The sequence below is a fragment of the Lytechinus variegatus genome, chromosome 3, assembly GCF_018143015.1.
Source record: "Lytechinus variegatus isolate NC3 chromosome 3, Lvar_3.0, whole genome shotgun sequence".
In the NCBI taxonomy this organism is placed as follows: Eukaryota; Metazoa; Echinodermata; class Echinoidea; order Temnopleuroida; family Toxopneustidae; genus Lytechinus; species Lytechinus variegatus.
Window position 1 is genome coordinate 64,220,021 of NC_054742.1, and position 18,580 is coordinate 64,238,600.

The window sequence follows — 18,580 nt, forward strand, 5'->3', positions numbered from 1 at the left end:
ATTGACCCTAAATAGAGAAATTTTAAGGAATATATTTCAGAATCCATTAAGAGTATAAATATCTCACCACAGTCATCTAATTCTAGTGCCATCCTTTGCTGATTTTGTTAGAATTACATCTAAACACAGTCATGAAGCACCTTTTGTAGTCATTGTAATCATGATTATCATCCGCATTTTACTAATCAAATACTGCAAGCGCGAAGCGCGGGATGAAAATTTGGGAAATTTAGACCTGAAGAGGGGCATTCTAAGGCTTGTTTGTATGTATTCCCTAAGACCGTATGTATTTCACTAACCAAATGATGCGAGCGCGAAGCGCGAGCTGAAACTTTTGTACTTATTGACCCCAAACATGGATATTTTAAGGACTATGCTTTTTGTAAATCCATTAAGAGTATACATATCTCACCATAGTCATCTAATACCAGTGCCAAGCGCTTGCCGATTTTGTTACAATTACATCTAAGCACATGAAGTACTTTTTGAAGTCATCATTGTAATCATGAGTATCATAAGCATCTCACTAATCAAATACTGCGAGCGCGAGCTGAAAATTTAGGATATTCCGACCTGAAGAGGGGCATTCTAAGGCTTGTTTGTAAGAATTCACTAAGACCCTACGTTTTTCACTAGCCAAATGATGCGAGCGCGAAGCGCGAGCTGAAAATTTATGATATTCAGATCAGAAAATTACATTTTAAGGACTGATTTAAGGAGTTCATGAAGAGCAGAAATCTCACAAATCCACTAATGCGAACGTTAGCACAGACAGGAAATGTTTTATATTAAGACCTTAAAATAGGGCAATCACTTTAAGTAGTCATGAAAAAGAAGAATATGTCACTACATAAAGCAATAATAACTCGAATTGCGAGGAAATATATTTGTGTATATTGATTTGAAAACGGGAGGTTTTAGTAAAACAGGATTATATATCTCGTTAAACAGTCTATGCGAGCACCAGGAACAATGAAACAAATAATGTTTCATAAAGTAACGAAAAAATGCTTCTTATGTAATATAACATATAACAAAATATAATATAACATTATAATGAACAATAATCTGTTCTTTCCCCACTACGTTTCTCCTCCCTTTTCCCTCTTTTTCTCCCTTTCCCCATTTTTTATTTTTTTGGCCAGCCGATTGGGGGGGCACGTGCCCCCCCATCCCCCCCCGTAGTTACGCCACTGGCGTTGACCAATATGTTCGATCAATATGTTGGTCTATATAATAGTATTAAACTTTTGAGTGTTAATTTATGATATATATTTATTGATCAATTAGTTTGAAGTATTGTCAGAGTAGGCCTATTTATACAGTCATAATTTAAATGACAAATTTAGCGCGAACGAAATAGAACGTACACAACTTAACATTGTAAAAAAGTAAGTTAAAGTATATTAGTCTTGTTCTTGTTCCATTTGATTTACGTTGTTCGAAAGACATAAGATTTTACTGGCAAATCCAAAGTAAAGATATAGGATTAGAAAATAAAATCCTTTACCAAATTTCAAGCGTCAAAATTATACTTTTATGCAAATACATTTTAAAAATAAAAGCTTTACTCCGTCCAAGTTGGAAAAAGTTTTCTTATTTTTCCAATTTGATTGACTCAGAAATATTCCGAAAAAGTGGAAATTTTTATTTCCACGCTCAAAAGTACCCCAATGCCTGCAAATAATATGGACCGTTTTCTCATCTTTTCTAGCTGTTTTTTACGTTCGCTCATGTCGTCATATTAATGAGTCTGATCATGTTTCGGCTGGCATGCACTGTCTAGTCTCTGCTCCGATTGTAGCATGTTGCCCTCTTGTGGCGAGATACCGCATCATTGCGTAACAAGATGAGCAAGATTCCGTCGTCGTCGAAAGGTGTTGCGTAAATTGGTCTTTTGAAGATGAGGTAATGTTTTGGTCTTGTGATTTAGAAACCGGAGTGTGATTAATTCATTGGTAGTGATATGACCTTGATAAGTTGTGGGTTATTGTGTTTGCTGCTGTCTATCCGAGGCAAGTTTGACTTTTTTTAGTGCTTGCTTTGTTTACTTGTCTTCGGTCCCGCGTTATGTACGGTACGGTAATCCCCGTCAGTTCAGCGAGCAGATCGCATGGTATTTCTGGGGACTGCGCCAAGGGGGGGGGGGGGAGGGCTAGAGTATCTAAGTAAGGATAAGCAAAGTCTAGAGTATCTAAGTAAGGATAAGCAAAGTTTAAGTAAGATGGAAATCATTAATTTCAACTGAGGTAAGACTAAAGTTCCATATGCATCCCCCACTAACATGACTAAAATTGAAAATAAAAACATGATGATCGAACGTTCAGAATAATATATCTAGCCCTATGATGGGGAAATGGAAATACTGTACAAGCCAAAAAATGGGTTTATTCCATCAAATTTCGGGCAGGATCTAGTGCGTGTAATTGTCCCATCGGTTTATTTAGTCAGTAAGGGGCTAGGGGCGAGTCTAGACTAGTCGAACTATATCGGCTGACAATCTTTAAATAAAATACTCCTGGTACTATCAATCAGCGCTTCTCGCTAGCATAGTGGGAAGAGGTCTGACTGCAGATAAACAAGGTGAGTTCGAATTCCAACTAAGGTAAGCAAGAGTGAAAAAATCATAGAAAAATCTGAAGTAAACGAACCGGAAGTCTCAACAATCTTTTGTTATTTTTAGTGGGGGTGCATATGGAACTCTTTCCTCGATTGATAATGCAGCAGGAGTATGGGAAAGAGTTCCTCTTGCGACAGCTATCAGAAATAACAAACGATTGGGAAGACAATCTTTTGTTATTTTATTTGGGTTGGAGAGATAGAATGCTAGGGAAGCCGGAAGAGATGGACTGGCTACGAAGTAGCTCCCACTAGCCTAGGGGAGGAGTTCCTTTTGAGAAGAGTTCCTTTTGTGAAGAATTCTTCTCACGACAGCCATCCAAAATAACAAAATATTGTCAAGATATATATTACTTTGAACCTTCTCTCTGTGTTTGTATTCAATTTTTGGGTGGCTGTCAGAAAAGGAACTCTTCCCCTAGGCTAGTGGGAGCTAGTTCATAGCCAATTCATCTCTTCCTCCTTCCCTACCATTCTATCTCTCTCACCGCCACTGGCCACCATCCAATCATGCCAATCTCTCTCTTTTAATCCCATCTCTCTTCTACCATTCCATCTTTCTTCTACCATCCCATCTCTCTTCTACCATTTCATCTTTCTTCTACCACCCCATCTATATTCTACATGGACCATCCCATCTCTCTCCTACCATCTAGACCCCCCCCCCCCCGTCAGGTCGCACCTCCGGTGCAAAAAAATTCCTGAATCTGCTCCTGTCTCTCCTCTCCTACCATCCCTTCTCTCTCCTACTTTCCCAACTCTATCCTATTATCCTTATTCTCCTACCGTCCCATCTTTCCTAGACAGTAACACTCCCCCTACCATCTCATTTCTCTCTTAACATCTCATCTCTGAACTTTTCACAAATTTTTTTATTTCCCGTATTTTGCAATTACATGTATTCTTAAATGAAAATTCAGTTTTTATTATGATGATCGCATTGATCTGCACAGCATTGTGATCATAATAACAACTCGCAGACCAATTAAATTTCTAGTTAATTTTTATTTTCTTCTTTTGTGATTGATTATGCTTCTCTTTATCTTGCAGATTTGGATGCTGACACGGCAAGATAGGTAACACAACAAGTAGATTACCCCCAACTCTTACGTGGGGCCACCTTAGACTTTCCAATAGTCTCAGTATCAGCCAGTCCTCCTCTAAAATGGCTCGTATCGATAAGCTGAACTTTGACAACCGCGTGTTGAGAACCTTGCCGATTGATCCTGAGACTGAGAATTTCACCCGGCAGGTGCCTGGGGCTTGCTTCTCTCGTGTGAAACCGACCCCTGTGGCCAACCCGAAGACAGTTGCATACTCCCTTCCTGCGATGCAACTACTCGACTTGCCAGAGGAGGAGCTGAACAGAGAAGATTTCCCTGCATATTTCTCAGGGAACAAGCTCTTACCAGGGAGCGAACCTGCAGCCCACTGTTACTGTGGCCACCAGTTTGGGAGCTTTGCTGGGCAACTAGGAGATGGTGCAGCCATGTTAGTTTGTATTTGGTTGCATTGCTAAAATAAAGGACAAACTCTATCTTGATGTAGATAAGATCTAATCAGTCTTAGAAAATTATTAATTGATTGAGTACACTGTAGTTGTCCGAACATTATTTGTTAAGAGGAGTTTCTCACCTGCTTTCATTGATGATTACATAATGGTTGTCCCAACACTATTTATTAAAAAGGGATTGCCATATCTTTTCGTCATGGGGACTTTGACACCATTCGGATATATAGAACATAAAAGGTAGATCAAAATTTATCACAGACAGGTGTTATGTAATGCCACTTGAAAATGCCATATTATTATCTTACTTTTCCTGGCCTGGTGGTTGTCTGAGGCTAAACAGGCCTGGTCTAAGAATTTCTAGACATTCTAGTTGGTGAAGAGAGTTTGCTGTCCCCTAACGCGTCTCTGTTATTGATATTTACAATGCTTTTCACTAATTTTGGGGTCAGCAAATAGCAATACACTCCTCATGAAAGCTGACACAGGCCCCGTTGCTTAAAAGTTACTATTAGGGTAACTTTGCCATCCAGTGGTAACTCCCGTGGTAACGATGATCAACAGCCAATCAGAATCAATTGTAAATAAAACTGATTTTGGACACCTAAATAGCTGTTCTTTGTGTTTAAAAAGCCTCTCTTTATTGTAAACTTGATAGGTACTTGGGAGAAGTTGTCAACCAAGCGGGTGAGAGATGGGAGATTCAGTTCAAAGGTTCCGGTCTAACCCCTTACTCCCGGACAGCTGACGGTAGGAAGGTACTGAGGTCTAGCATTCGAGAATTCCTCTGCAGTGAAGCAATGCACCATCTTGGCATACCAACCACAAGAGGTAAAGTTACATCCAATCTCAAAAAAAAAATAGTTTGAATCATGATGCAAATATTTTGTACAGAGAATCGGCAGATAAAAAAAATAAAACAGCAACTACAAGTTTATATGGTGAGACACTAGTATACGTGTAATTCACATTATTAACCTCTTACCAAAGCTAAATATGGACTTTAATACAATGTTCCTTAGCATTGCATGTTATTATCCTAGCTTTAGCATGATCAGGTGGGGGACTCTTTCATAGAATTCCTTCATAACAGGTGTCCATTTACTGTACCTTGGTGGAGAGTGGCAAGTGTACATTTAGAAAAATGCCTTGTCAAAGGATGTGATTGTTGCAGTGGAAAATAAGTCCGTAGAGTAAGCAAGCTGATCATAACACATCTACATAAACTCAATAAGCCTGATACTGACCAGCAAAAAATTGCATGAAAATTCAATCAGGCAAAAATGGAGAGGAAGATAAATGATTTTTGAAAAATAGAAATTTGAAATTAGAAATTTTTAGGAATTTGGTGTATTTAAATGTGATCTCTTATAAATAACTGATGGAATCCCCAAGAACGCTTGCACGTTATTCATATATTTTATTTTAATGAGGAATCTAAACATATTTCTATATAATTTCATTGCTTTACTAGCTGGGAGCTGTGTGACCTCTGACACTAAAGTAGTACGTGATATCTTCTATAGCGGTAATCCTATCCAAGAGAGGGTAACCATTGTACTTCGCATTGCTCCAACGTTTCTTAGGTTAGTAGAAAAACTGTGGCATGTTAGAGCGTTGAATCACTGAAGATGTACAGTCCTTTGTTGAATTTTGATATGACAAATTTCAATATCTTTGGTTCTGGCACTCAAATTATGAGGAGAGTAAACTCTTGAGTAAAAGTTGAAGAATTCTTGAATGCATTATTCCTTACAAATTTTCACAAGAGAATAATACTGTGCTTGCTGATTTTTCCAATAATTAAAAAAAAGGATTCTTGGCTTTTGAAACTCATCATATGGAACTTCAAGCAAGGTAGGAAGATTTGCATCCCATAGCTGTGCTTAAAATTCTCAAACGTGAAGTACAAAATTGACATTCCTTTCTTACACTTCCCTGTAATAACTTTAAGGAGCATACTTTCATTAGTGTATTTAGAATTATTGTAACATTATTAAACATAGATATATGTACAAAATGCCTTTGAAAATATATGTAGAAGTTCATGAGGAAAGCTAGTATTTCTATATTCATGCACGACTGGAAAAGTTCCACCTCCTCGAACAAGTTTTATTAATTGGTCAAATACAAGAAGTATTTTTGCCTGCTCTTGTGAAAACTTCAAAAATTATAAATCATGATAGTTGAGATTGCTGTATATTTACCTTTACTGCAAATACTGGAAGAGTGATGTAGCTGCAGTCGAGCCTCCAGGGCCCCGTCTTACAAATAGTTACAATTGATCCGCTCAATCTAAAATATATGGATATCCAGCAAACCAGGAAATTTAAACAATGTCCTTTGTAAACAAAGAGAAGCACACTGAATTTTCAAGAAAACAATGGATGCATAATTATACAACATATCCAAAAAGTATTTGTAACAAAAATGCATTTTAGATGGTGACGTTGCTGGCTTTCCATAGTTGTGGTTGTTTGGATCAATCGCAACTCTTTGTAGGCTGAGGGCCCAGGGCCCTGTCTTAACAAAGAGTTGCAATTGATCCTATGATGTACTTTCATGCATGAAAATTAACTGTGCTTCTCTTTGTTTACAAAGGACATTGTGCAAATTTCCTGTAGAAAAAAATTATGACAATTATGACACTCTTTGTAAGACATGGCCCAGGTCTATCTTCTCGTCAGCTGAATGTGTTCATGCTTAAATTAGTTTGAGGAGACAGAATATAATCTCCTTATGTTTTTATTGTATTATTTTCACCATCAGGTTTGGTTCATTTGAAATAGTAAAGCCTGCTGATGAGATGACTGGTAGGAAAGGTCCTAGTGCTGGACAAAAGGATATTTTGGAAAAGATGCTTGATTACTCCATTCAATCGTTTTATCCAAAGGTAAATTTCCTCTTTTGTTCTTCTTTAGTAGTCTCCAATGTATGAAAAATGAATTTGTTATCTTCATTGTATTGATTTATGATTAATTCTAAGGGAAATTAAATATTGCATCAATATTAGTTTAATGTAGATGCAGAAAAATAGAGAAAATATTAAAGGTTTGGCGCAAAGGACCCAGCAAGGAATAGCAGAGTGGGAATTTTTTTTTTCAATGACATCACAGTTAAGCAGCTTCACCTTATGTCATTTAATTTTTTTTTCAATGATTCATGATTAGGGCTGATCTTTGAGATATCAAGGTATTTTCAAGGATAAACAAAACAGTTAAGTGCAAGATATAGTAGACTGAATATAAAGTTGACCTATAAGTCCAATAATCGCCTTACTCTATCTGGAAACAATCTATTCTGAGGTGGACCACGGCTCTATCTCGAGCTAACTGTTTCCCGTTTTCAGTGCATTCAGGAAATAAATTCTTGCCTGGTACCCAGTCACCTCACCGGGGTTGAGTGCAGCACAATGATGGTAAATGTCTTGCTGGTGTATCTATTTTTCAGATCTATGAGGAGTTTAGTGAGGACCTGGTCCAGAGGAACCTAGCCTTCTATCGAGAGGTGGTGAAATCAACGGCCAAGATGGTTGCTGAATGGCAGTGTGTCGGGTTTTGTCATGGGTAAGAATTGCAGTTGGTCGTTATGACTCCTGTCACTGTAGGTGGCTACTGTAGGCAATGTCCTTTATTCTGAAGTCCAGGATCCTGTATTACAAAGGCTAGCAATGATTGTAGAACATTTTACTCCGATTGATTCCATTGACTACAATGTACAATCAATCGTTAAAATCAAGCGTATGATTAATCACTAACCTTTGTGTTACGGGACCCAGGTGGGTGTTTTATTAAGCTGTTTGTAAGTTAAGAGGGACTTTAAGAATGACTGGTGATCCTTTCTTGTGGCAAATGATAATCACCATTAAATGCTCATTGGTGATTATTTAGCACAAGAAATGTCCACCAGTCGTCGTCCTTTAAGTTGCTCTTACCTTACGAACAACTTTATGAAACAGCCTCCAGTTTATTTTAAACTCTGGGAGAGTGTCATGTAACCACCAACGTTTTTGTTTTGGACAAGGCTTATTTTATCCAATGTTACCATGGTAATGGTGCTTATCAGACATTCAAAACCGAATAAAATTGTCAGATCTTGACAACTTGTCGGACAGAAATGTTGATGAAATTCTCCCCTGGTCAAAAGTTGCGGTTTAAACTATGGGAAGCCGAATGTGTCATCAACCTCTAGAATTAGGTGATCAATTTATCATCAGAGTTTGGCATTCAAATCATTCAAAAAATATTCTGAATGATAAATATGATGCTTCCTCATTAAACCAGGGTATTGATCCCAGCAAACACATGAAGCGATACAGGCGGCGGTGTCAACACCAAATCTTCACTGAAGGTTAAGTTTTTGAAATGACAGCATAACTTAGAAAGTATATGGACCTAGTTCATGAAACTTGGCCATACGATTAATCAAGTATTACTGAACATCCTTCTTGCGTTTCATGTCACATGACCAAGGTCATTTAAGGTCAGTGAACTTGGACCATGTTGGGGGAATCAACATCACAATCTTAACCTAAGGTTCAGTTTGTGAAATGTCATCATAACTTAAAAATATATGGACCTAGTTTATGAAACTTGGACATAAGGTTAATCAAGTATCACTGAACATCCTGCATGAGTTTCATGTCACATGACCAAGGTCAAAGGTCATTTAGGGTCAATGAACTTTGGCCGTATTGGGGGTATCTGTTGAATTCCCATCATAACTTTGAAGGTTTATGGATCTGATTCATGAAACTTGGACATAATAGTAATCAAGTACCACTGAAGATTCTGTGCAAGTTTCAGGTCACATGATTAAGGTCAAAGGTCATTTAGGGTCAATGAACTTAATCAAGTATCACTGAACATCCTGTGCACATTTCAGGTCACATGACCAAGGTCAAAGGTCAATGAACTTTGGCTATAATGGGGGTACTTGTTGAATTACCATCATAACTTTGAAAGTTTATGGATCTGACTCATGAAACTTGGACATAAGAGTAATCAAGTATCACTGAACATCCTGTGCGAGTTTCAGGTCACATAATCAAGGTCAAAGGTCATGTAAGGTCAATGAACTTTGGCCATGTTGGGGGTATTTGTTGAATTACCATCATATCTCTGTAAGTGTATTGGTCTAGTTCATAAAACATGGACATGAGAGTAACCAAGTATCACTGAACATCTTGTGCGAGTTATAGTAGTTTTCAAAGTCAGCACTGCTGCTATATTGAATCACGTGATGCAGGTGATACCGCCAGAGGCATTCCACTTGTTTAATTGTTCATGTTACTTAATCCTTTCAAATACAAGTTGATGTCTTTCCACGTCCCATGATAAATTTGATTACCTCCTATGTTATATGTTCTTTCCTCCTTTCTGTTTTTAATTCCACTTTGATTCAGGGTGCTGAATACAGATAACATGAGTATCTTGGGTATCACTATTGATTATGGTCCTTTTGGTTTCTTGGATGGTTATGATCCAGATCACATATGTAATACAACTGGTGAGTCTTATTAGTATAGTAAAGGCCTCCGCACACCTTACAACTGGTCAAATCGCATTTTGCTTATTTTTTGAAAATGTGAATGAAAAGTATATTTTTATTTGAGGTTCAAATTAACTGTAAGAATACAAATATAATGATTTTGGATAAACTTGCCTTTATTTTGGACCAAATGGGTTTCAGATCATATCCAATCGTACGATTGCTGTGACGCCATTACCACTCGATATTCAATTCGCTTTTATTCTAGTAAGGATTGTAGCATAGTCGTAGATATGAATATAAGTATTTGTATGAATATTAAGAATTTAAAACACTAAGATGTTCCATATCTCAATATTTGCATCAAATTTTGATAAGTTTCATTTGAAAATCTGGTCATAGACCAATTGTAAGGTGTGTGGTGAAATTAAAATAGTATAGGCCTACATCGGAGAATGCATAGTAGGCCTATACATCGTATAACCTTATCATTTTGGTTTGTGCCTACTTGGTCTCAGGGGTGGCAATCCTGGGGGGGGATAGCGAGGTGGCACAGATTCCCCCCCCCCACTTTATGAGGCACTGAAAAAGTGTCCTTTCATGCAAGAAAAACGTGTACTGTGCCCCTTTCACCTGAGAAGGATCTTTTTCAGGTGTTACTTATCTCACGGATAAGTGCCAATTTCTACCAAAAAATGCCCCCTCCAGAACATGTTCCCTGCCCCTTTCACCTGTCAAATACCTCTTTAATATGTGAGCAAGTGCCCCATTGCCTTCTTGTAAGTGCCTTTTCTCGAATCAAGGCCCCTTTTTTGCGTGGGGTCTGAAATGCGCATGTCTAAGGGAAATCATATCATCCACAACATGTTAAATCAAGATTGTAAATTTGTTCTTTTTTCAGATGATAGGGGGCGCTATACATTTACGCGGCAGGCTGAAATGTGTCGATGGAACTTGGGCAAATTTGCAGAAGCCCTTTCAATGTGCCTTCCAGAAGAAGAGTCTAAAAAAGAGTTGGAGCTCTTTGACCAGACATTTGAGGAACATTATATTACGAAGATGAGAAAGAAACTAGGGTTGATTCAGAAAAATCTATCTCAAGACAGGTATTCTTCTATTTATTTTTTCAAATCAGTTTTAGTGAAAAAAATACAACGAATTGGTTTTGTTGCATATTATTTCCAAAGACAATTTATTGGTTTAGATGGATTGAAATGAATGTGTAAGTTAAATTCATATTTTCAAAGATATGTGTTGATTTATGGCTATTTATGTTGTACAAACATGTTATAGTGTTTTGGTTCGCATGCAAGGATTAGGATTAAGGTAAGGTTTGAATTCAGCTTTCAGCTCTGCCAAGGTCACCATGTTATATTATATTTAAATGGTTTATTTTCATTTAATCCAGGGCTCTGATAGACTCATTACACATGGCCATGCAGACAACGAGAGCAGACTTCACCAATGTATTCCGTTCACTGAGTACCCTCCCTCTGCCTGGTTCACCGGGATTTGATGAACAATGCAGCAAGCTACAGGATTATTTACTATCACAGTGCTGTGGTGTGGAGGAACTCAGGAAGGCAAACTCACCTCGTATTCATCCAAGGTAAAAATATGCCTTTCTCAACTCTGTAAATTGCCAAGTCGTCTACTGACAACTTCTCCACTCTCCACATGGTCTACCTTCATTTAATCTAATGCCATTCCGTCTATCAACATTTCGTTTAACAACCATTTGTTCTAATAACCATTTGGTCCAATCATCACTTCGTCTAATCACCAGTTGGTCTATGACCATTTCGTCTCAAAACCAGTTGGTCTAATATCCATTTTATTTTCATTCATTTCGCCCAATTACCACTTAGTCCAATTAGACCGAATGGTATATGGACGAAATGGCTATTGGACCAATTGGCTATTAGATGAAATGGTAAGTGGACGAAATGGCAATTAGACCATGTGGATAGTGGACAAACTGATGGTAGACAAAATGGTAGTAGACGAGTTGGTAATTGGACGAATTGGCATTAGACCAATTGAAAGTAAACCCTCAACTACACCCCAACAACATGTGGACTTTAATTGATAGAGAAATATCAGACAAGCATAACACTAAAAATTCTATCAGAATCAAATGTAAAATAAGAAGTATTATTGGGCAACATGAATGAAAATAAAACAAATATTAGACCAACTGGTTGGGAGATGAAATGGTTATAGACGAACTGGTGATTAGATGAAGTGATGATTGGACCAAATGGTTACTGGACTAAATGGTTAATGGCTAAAAAGACGAAATGGCATTAGACTAAAATGAAGGAAAACCATGTGGTGAGTAGACCAGTTGGCAATTTACCTAGTCATACATAGATAACTTGTTATTTGCTCCTGATACTATTATTCCTCCGCTAATTTTTCTGGTGATGTAGAGTTCGGGTTAGGTTTGAGGATAGGATTTTTTTTCCTTTTGTGGATATCTGTAGGATCATTTGTTGCAGGAGCATATATCGTGGATATACTCTGGATATAATCAGCTATTATTATGATATTTGCCTTACTTTGTATTCTTCAGCCAACTGCAGATGCTCATGATGATATCACAGAGCAACCCGTCCTTACTTGAGCAACTATTTGGTGGTAGTTCAACCCTCAGGAAAGAGCTTGCCAAACTAGAAAAGGCCAAAGAGCTCATTGTAAGTATGAAATTCATTGTGTCAGTGCAGGAACACCCTTAAACCGTACTTTCCTGCATGCATGCATGCAAAAAATACCCCTGACTGGACTTAAGAGGGCATTGCGCAAGGGCATTTCTGCACATGACAAATTACCCCAGTAGACAGATGGCATGTGGGCGTTTCATAAAGCTGTTCATGAAATCATGCATGACTTTACGCACGACTAGAACATGTTCTCAGGTGCTAAGTCAGTTACATGGGATAACTGCCAAGTTTTCCTATTAAATAGGAATATTCCTATCTTTGTGAAAGGGGAATTGCCATTTTAACCTGTGTTACTATATCTGTGAAAATATTTTTGTAGTACTGAATAGGAAACTTGATATTGTTTCGTATTTCTAAAATTTTCTTAGCAATTTGTTCCTACTTCATGGCTCTAAGGGCCGGCAGGTATTATAGCATAAAGAAGGGTCACCAGTCGTTCGTTAAGTCATTTGTAACTTACAAATTACTTTCTGAAACACCCACGGGGATCATGAATAAGTGTTCAGAGTGGATTAGAGAGTGACAGTGGTACCAGCACAATCTGGGGCCGTTTCATAAAGCTGTTTGTAAGTTAAGAGTGGCTTAAAGGACGAGTCCACCTCTACAAATAGTTAAATTTGAATAAGAAGAAAACAAATCCCTCAAAAATAATGCTGAAAATTTCATCAAAATCTGATGTAAAATAAGAAAGTTATGACAATTTAAATTTTTGCTTAATTTCACAAAACAGTTATATGCACATCCTGGTCGGTATGCTAATGAGGAGACTGATGAGGTCATCCACTCACTATTTCTTTTGTATTTTATTATATGAAATATTCTAATTTCTCCTCATTGTCAAGTGGATCAATAATTAATTCCTCTCTGAACATGTAGAATCAGCATTGTTTAAGAATATATGGTTCAGTCAGCTTGGTCCTTATTGTCAAATCTGTAAAAAATGAAATATTTTATAGCTCAAACAATAAAAAACAATAGAAATAGTGAATGATGGACATCATTGACTGACTCTCTTGCATGACACTGAGTTGTGCATATCACTTTTTTGTGAAAAATAAGCAAAACTTTAAAATGTCATAACTTATTTTACATCCGATTTTGATGAAATTTTCAGTGTTATTCTTGTTGGATTTTTCTCTTTTTATTCAAATCAACTTTTTGTTGCAGATAGAATTGAGATCTGCGCCAAATAAGCAGGAAATAAAATATGGCAAAAACTAGTTCAAAACTGTAGATTTCATAAATTCAAGCTTGTGGGAAAAAATATATGTGATATCCCTCTGTGATAGAAGTGAAGAGAATGAAATGCGTTATCTGGAAAACAAAAAAAATCACCCATTTTTTCTCTGTACAAACCTATGGAATCACGACGCTTCTTACACAACGTGACGTCACGGTCTCGAGGCAGGTGAAAAGCACAATAAAGCCTATTTTCTAAACGGGGTTCGAAGCCCGATAATTGGAATATTCTTAAGCAAAATACTCAGCTGGGAAGCGGTGAAAATGCATGAAGCATACCTTGCTGTATTTAGTAGCTTATAAGCTTTCTTTTGGTATATAATTTGTCAGTTTCATTTTTGAGTCCGGTCTGGATCTTGAAAGAACGACTGGTGAACCTTTCTTGTGGTAAATGATATTCAGGATGAAATGTTCATTGGTGATTATTTAGCACACTAGAAAGGTTCACCAGTCCTGGATGGAGAGTGGCAAATATAGATTAATGCCTTGTCAAAGAGACTTATTTACTAAGCCTCAATTCACTTTATTTTGATAGAGCCTTACCGAGGAGCAGAAGAGAAGTGATGATTCAGCAGTCTGGTCCAAGTGGTTAGATGAGTACAAGGTGAGGTTGATGAAGGAGACAGAGGATACAGACACTGATCTGAAGGAACTCAACCAAAGGAGAGTTGAAGTCATGAACGCTACCAACCCAAGGTTCATTCTGCGTAACTACATAGCAGAGAACGCCATCAATGAAGCAGAAAATGGGAACTTCTCAGAGGTAGGTCTTAGAATTTGAATTTACACACAGGTGAATCTGTCTTTAAAGGTCAAATCTCACAGTCAGTGAAGGGCCAAGTGGACTAAGGTGCCCAACTACACCATGTTAAGTCTTGAGGTCGATTCCTAGCACGGCCCTTGACCAAGGTATTTTATAATCTAATTTTAATCTGTTGTATCTTCCATAATATAAATGAAAATGCTTCCTGCATAATTGATCTCAACATGTGCATGTGTTTTATTGTTGTGGTATGAAAAAATAAAATTGCTTCCACTTGGCCAGATTTGACTGTACGTACTTATTTATCTATTTATTTATTTACTTTTTTATTCCTTCATTTTATTCATTTATTGTGTATTTTATGAAACAAATATTCAGTAATTTTTACTTACATCTTTTCTAAGCTACTGAAATACTTGCAGCTGATTGGCCTAGAGCAAATTTGTCAGTGAAAATCAGTGACACGATGCTTCATGAAACACTCCCCTTTGTGTATGTGCATTTCCAATAGTAATTTGTTGTCATCCTTTAGAGACCATTGAGCTGTATCATTGTGGATTTTTTTTTCACTTTCAGTTGATGCACATTTCATAAATATTATCTCGATAATTTTAAACACCTAAATTGTGTTCCCTTTTAATTATTGAACGTTATCAGCATTTAAAGTCAATATTCAAAGTTGATGAAGTAAGATTCTTTCCTTGATAGCTCTCCTTCATACTGTCCTGTTATTTGGGCCAATGTGGGCAATGTTTACCGGTATACCCTGTAAATACACTTTTCTATAAACAATTTGTTGTCATCTTCTTGAAACTATGAAGTTGTGTCGTAGAAAGATTTTCTGTTGCCCCCCATCAAAATATTAAAGGAGCCTTTCCACAATGTCTACCTGTTCATTAGAGGTTTCACTGTAGTAGGTGTACAATGTATATTGAAATAAATCAATTGTTATGGTTATCATATTATATTTGTGTAAAGGTTTCATATATTGTTGAATTGTGTAGAGTTGCAATTACATATCGGTAAACAAAACTTGAACCCGAAACTGGGTATTATTTGAATGAAATACTTGATGATTATTCAACCCAGGTTCAAAGAGTGTTAAAGCTATTGGAATCTCCATTCAGTGATGACGTAGTCTTGCCAGCCTTTGAAGATCAACAAACAGAGTGTACTTCTGATGAAGATGCAGGTAGGAGTCCCATTACTCACATTGATTCATATTGTATCGTCTGTTTTTTTTCTAGATTGTTTTTGGAATGTATTTCAACAGTTAAAGGGATCATCTCACTTTGTGAGCAGCTGATTTAAAAAAAATTCTCAAACTAAGATGTAACATGTGTATGAGTGCTTGTATTTGCCCTCAAAATCCCTGAAACAGACCACAATGTAGGATGAAAAACTCTAATTTAGACACAAGTAGCAATTTATTAGCCTGATTTTTAGAACCTGTCTGTAAGATGCATTCAGCTTATGCCCAGTTTTCTCAAATTCAAAAAGTCTGTTAGCTGTGTTGACTGCCTTCTGCTGGGGTATCTCCTATGCACACACTATTATAAGCTGCTCTATACATTCAGTGTGTGCCTTGTACATTTGTATGTAGGCCATGCTGGGTTCATCCAAATGTTATATGTTGTAGTGTACAGATTCGCAGTATACACGTAGTGAAACCAACCCACAATTATTTTCAAGCTAAAGTTTACATCTCCAAAGTTTTAAAATTGTTCCTGTAGATATGATACTTTGAAACTTTTGGGATGGTATTTTTACACCATAGGCCTAATGTTTAGCCCATTTTCAAGAACGAAAATGAGAATTGTTAAAATCAGATCAAAGTGAAATGATCGTTTCAAATGATATATACAAAATAATTGACATCAAAATGTATTATACATATCGAGGGGTCAAGGAAGCACAATTGCTTGTATATTGGTCCCATAATAAAATAAAATCAATTTATATCAAATTTACACAAAAGGTAACAAAATGATCATAAAATAATATAAAAAGGAGAGAAGGGGGTAAAGGGAAGCTGTGTTTAGATAAATTTGGTCCTAGAGGCATGCTCATTTGAATTGGTTCAAAGATGTGTGGGAGGATCTTGGCTGTATTTGAGGGGGGATATTGGAGGGATCTAAGGCATTGTGATCAAAAATTTATTTTCAAATTTTATTTCAGTAGATCATTTTCAATGCGGGAGAATGTTTTGGGACATTTTCATCATGAAAGTTGTCTTCATGCAAGTGAGCCAACTAGTGTATTATAAAAGATGTGATATATAACTTCATGAATGTTAAACTAAATATGACTGTTTATAGTAATAAATCAGTCCCAGTCATCTTTATACTGACAAATGGCGCCCGACTGATTTGATTACTACCCAAAATCATCAGTTGTTCAAAGACTGTCATTATTGTGAGGAGGTTCATAGAAATTCATGTCCAATTCCAACTCCAAAAGAAAAACAGCTTTTATTTCTACTTTGAAAGGGGAATTTACAAAATATCTACATTTTAATGTGCCATGTTATACCTGCTTCCAGCCTGCCTACTGGAACCATCTTTGTATCTTGTAGAAAATTACTCAATTAGGAAGATATGTGCCAAGGAACGTTTACCGTAAATTGATTCTATGTTATCAGTAGATGCTACTTCATGTCTCCTGTTTGTGTTATTGGCAATATCGTGTTGTAAAGACAAGTTTTCAGTTTAAAATTTTATAAATAAATCAAATCGATCCATTTTGTACATTTTTTCTGTACAGGAGCGAGCAAGCCTGCTGGGTCGTCCACTTCGCAGTCCCCTAAAGTGAAGAGTTGTACTGGTGAAGCTTATGATAGCAGGCCTCCTGCATCAGCTATGGAGCTTAGAGTCAGCTGATCTTCATAATTTCCTCCGCTTCTTATCAAGTCACAGCTCATTGAGTTTTTTTTAAATGGACAGGTCAATTGAGAGCAAGAATCTTGTTTCACTCATTTCTATTGATCATTGCTATGTAAATGAAATCTGCTTTTCCTCGTCTCCTAGTTTAAAATCTCTTTTGTGAATTTGAGGAATGATGTATGTATTCATGAGCTGTGACTTAAGCTGGAGGATAATTTCTAAATGTCACAAGGTATTTCAAGGTATGGTATTTTGTAAACGCTTAACTTGTATTTATGAAGATTTGCATACAAAACTCATTTTTTGAGAAGATGCAAATCTGATGATACCTTGGTGATGTTTAGTTATCTATAATTTTAAGGACTTGTGTCCCATCTTTATATATGTCTGCCCAGTGTATTATGAAACCCAAGGCTGCAAGAATATGTTCCGAGATGATGTGGCCAACCAGAAAGTGATGTAGATCTTACTTTGAAAGTTGAACGAAGTCAGTGATGAAAAAAGCAATAAATGAATAATATGGTACTTTATTTTGTGGGAAATTATATAAACAGATTTGCCACTCTATGTTAATCCTTTGTGTGCAATTTTAATGTACATGCCTGTCATATTGAGAGTGCAGAATTACAAGTCTTCAGAATTTTAAATTAATAATTTAATGCTTTGTGTGTTTAATACAGGTGCTTGATGCCTTGATTTTGTTCAGAAATAGTGATGTTTAAAATCTAAATCAGACTTTAAATAGCCGAGATAAACATGACAATAACAAATCCCTTTTTCTTCAGGGATTTGGCCTGTAATGCAGCCTCATCATGCAGTATTCCACTCAACAAAAGGAAACAAATAAAAATTCTTCAAAACATACAGGTTTTTGTTAAATGTTTTTGCTGCTTGAACTTCTGTGGAGGAAGTGAGGCTGTGAAGGCCTAGATTCTGGTGATTTGCCATTTCTGAGAGTTCGCATACCAATATTTATTGGAAAACTGCAGTTACCATTTGATTACTTCACTGTACTGTATATAGAAGTTGGTGACTGATATATTCTCATTATTTAACATACTTCATGATGACGTTACCATTAGTCATTTGAACAAGAATATATGTAGCAGTATCATAAAACTTAGTTATCATTACGTGTATAACGCAAGTAACCAACACTTATTGAATGAAAAAAAACCCTTGATTTGAACATCTGAATATTTATATAATATTGACTGGCCTTGAGGGGAACATCAAATATATTGCCAGCAAATGAATCATATTGGCCCGAGTCTTTAGACGAGGGCAATATGGGTCATTTAAGGGCAATATATTTGATGTTCCCCGAAAGAAGAGCCAGTCAATATTTTTATTA

General features: G+C 36.7%; 1 protein-coding gene across 2 annotated transcripts; it reads left to right on the forward strand.

Annotated features, from left to right (window-relative positions):
- Positions 1-1,853: 1,853 nt before the first annotated feature.
- Positions 1,854-17,713, forward strand: LOC121411648 (protein adenylyltransferase SelO, mitochondrial-like). 2 transcript variants are annotated; one of them, XM_041604467.1, is made up of 13 exons: positions 1,854-1,908; positions 3,670-4,110; positions 4,788-4,960; positions 5,604-5,715; positions 6,899-7,022; positions 7,580-7,695; positions 9,534-9,637; positions 10,521-10,725; positions 11,028-11,228; positions 12,195-12,315; positions 14,117-14,344; positions 15,434-15,536; positions 17,108-17,713. In XM_041604467.1, the coding sequence occupies exons 2-13, from the start codon at positions 3,785-3,787 to the stop codon at positions 17,221-17,223; spliced, it is 1,929 nt and encodes a 642-aa protein (XP_041460401.1). In that variant the 5' UTR covers positions 1,854-1,908; positions 3,670-3,784; the 3' UTR covers positions 17,224-17,713. The 2 variants fall into 2 exon arrangements, with proteins under 2 accessions (XP_041460401.1, XP_041460400.1); XM_041604466.1 differs by lacking the exon at positions 1,854-1,908 and adding an exon at positions 2,488-2,583.
- The last annotated feature ends 867 nt before the right edge of the window (positions 17,714-18,580 follow it).

Coding starts and splice junctions, on each gene's coding strand:
- LOC121411648 (XM_041604467.1), top strand. CDS start 3,785: ATGGCTCGTATCGATAAGCTGAACTTTGACAACCGCGTGTTGAGAACC. Junction 4,111..4,787: donor CTAGGAGATGGTGCAGCCAT/GTTAGTTTGTAT, acceptor TAAACTTGATAG/GTACTTGGGAGAAGTTGTCA. Junction 10,726..11,027: donor AAAAATCTATCTCAAGACAG/GTATTCTTCTAT, acceptor CATTTAATCCAG/GGCTCTGATAGACTCATTAC.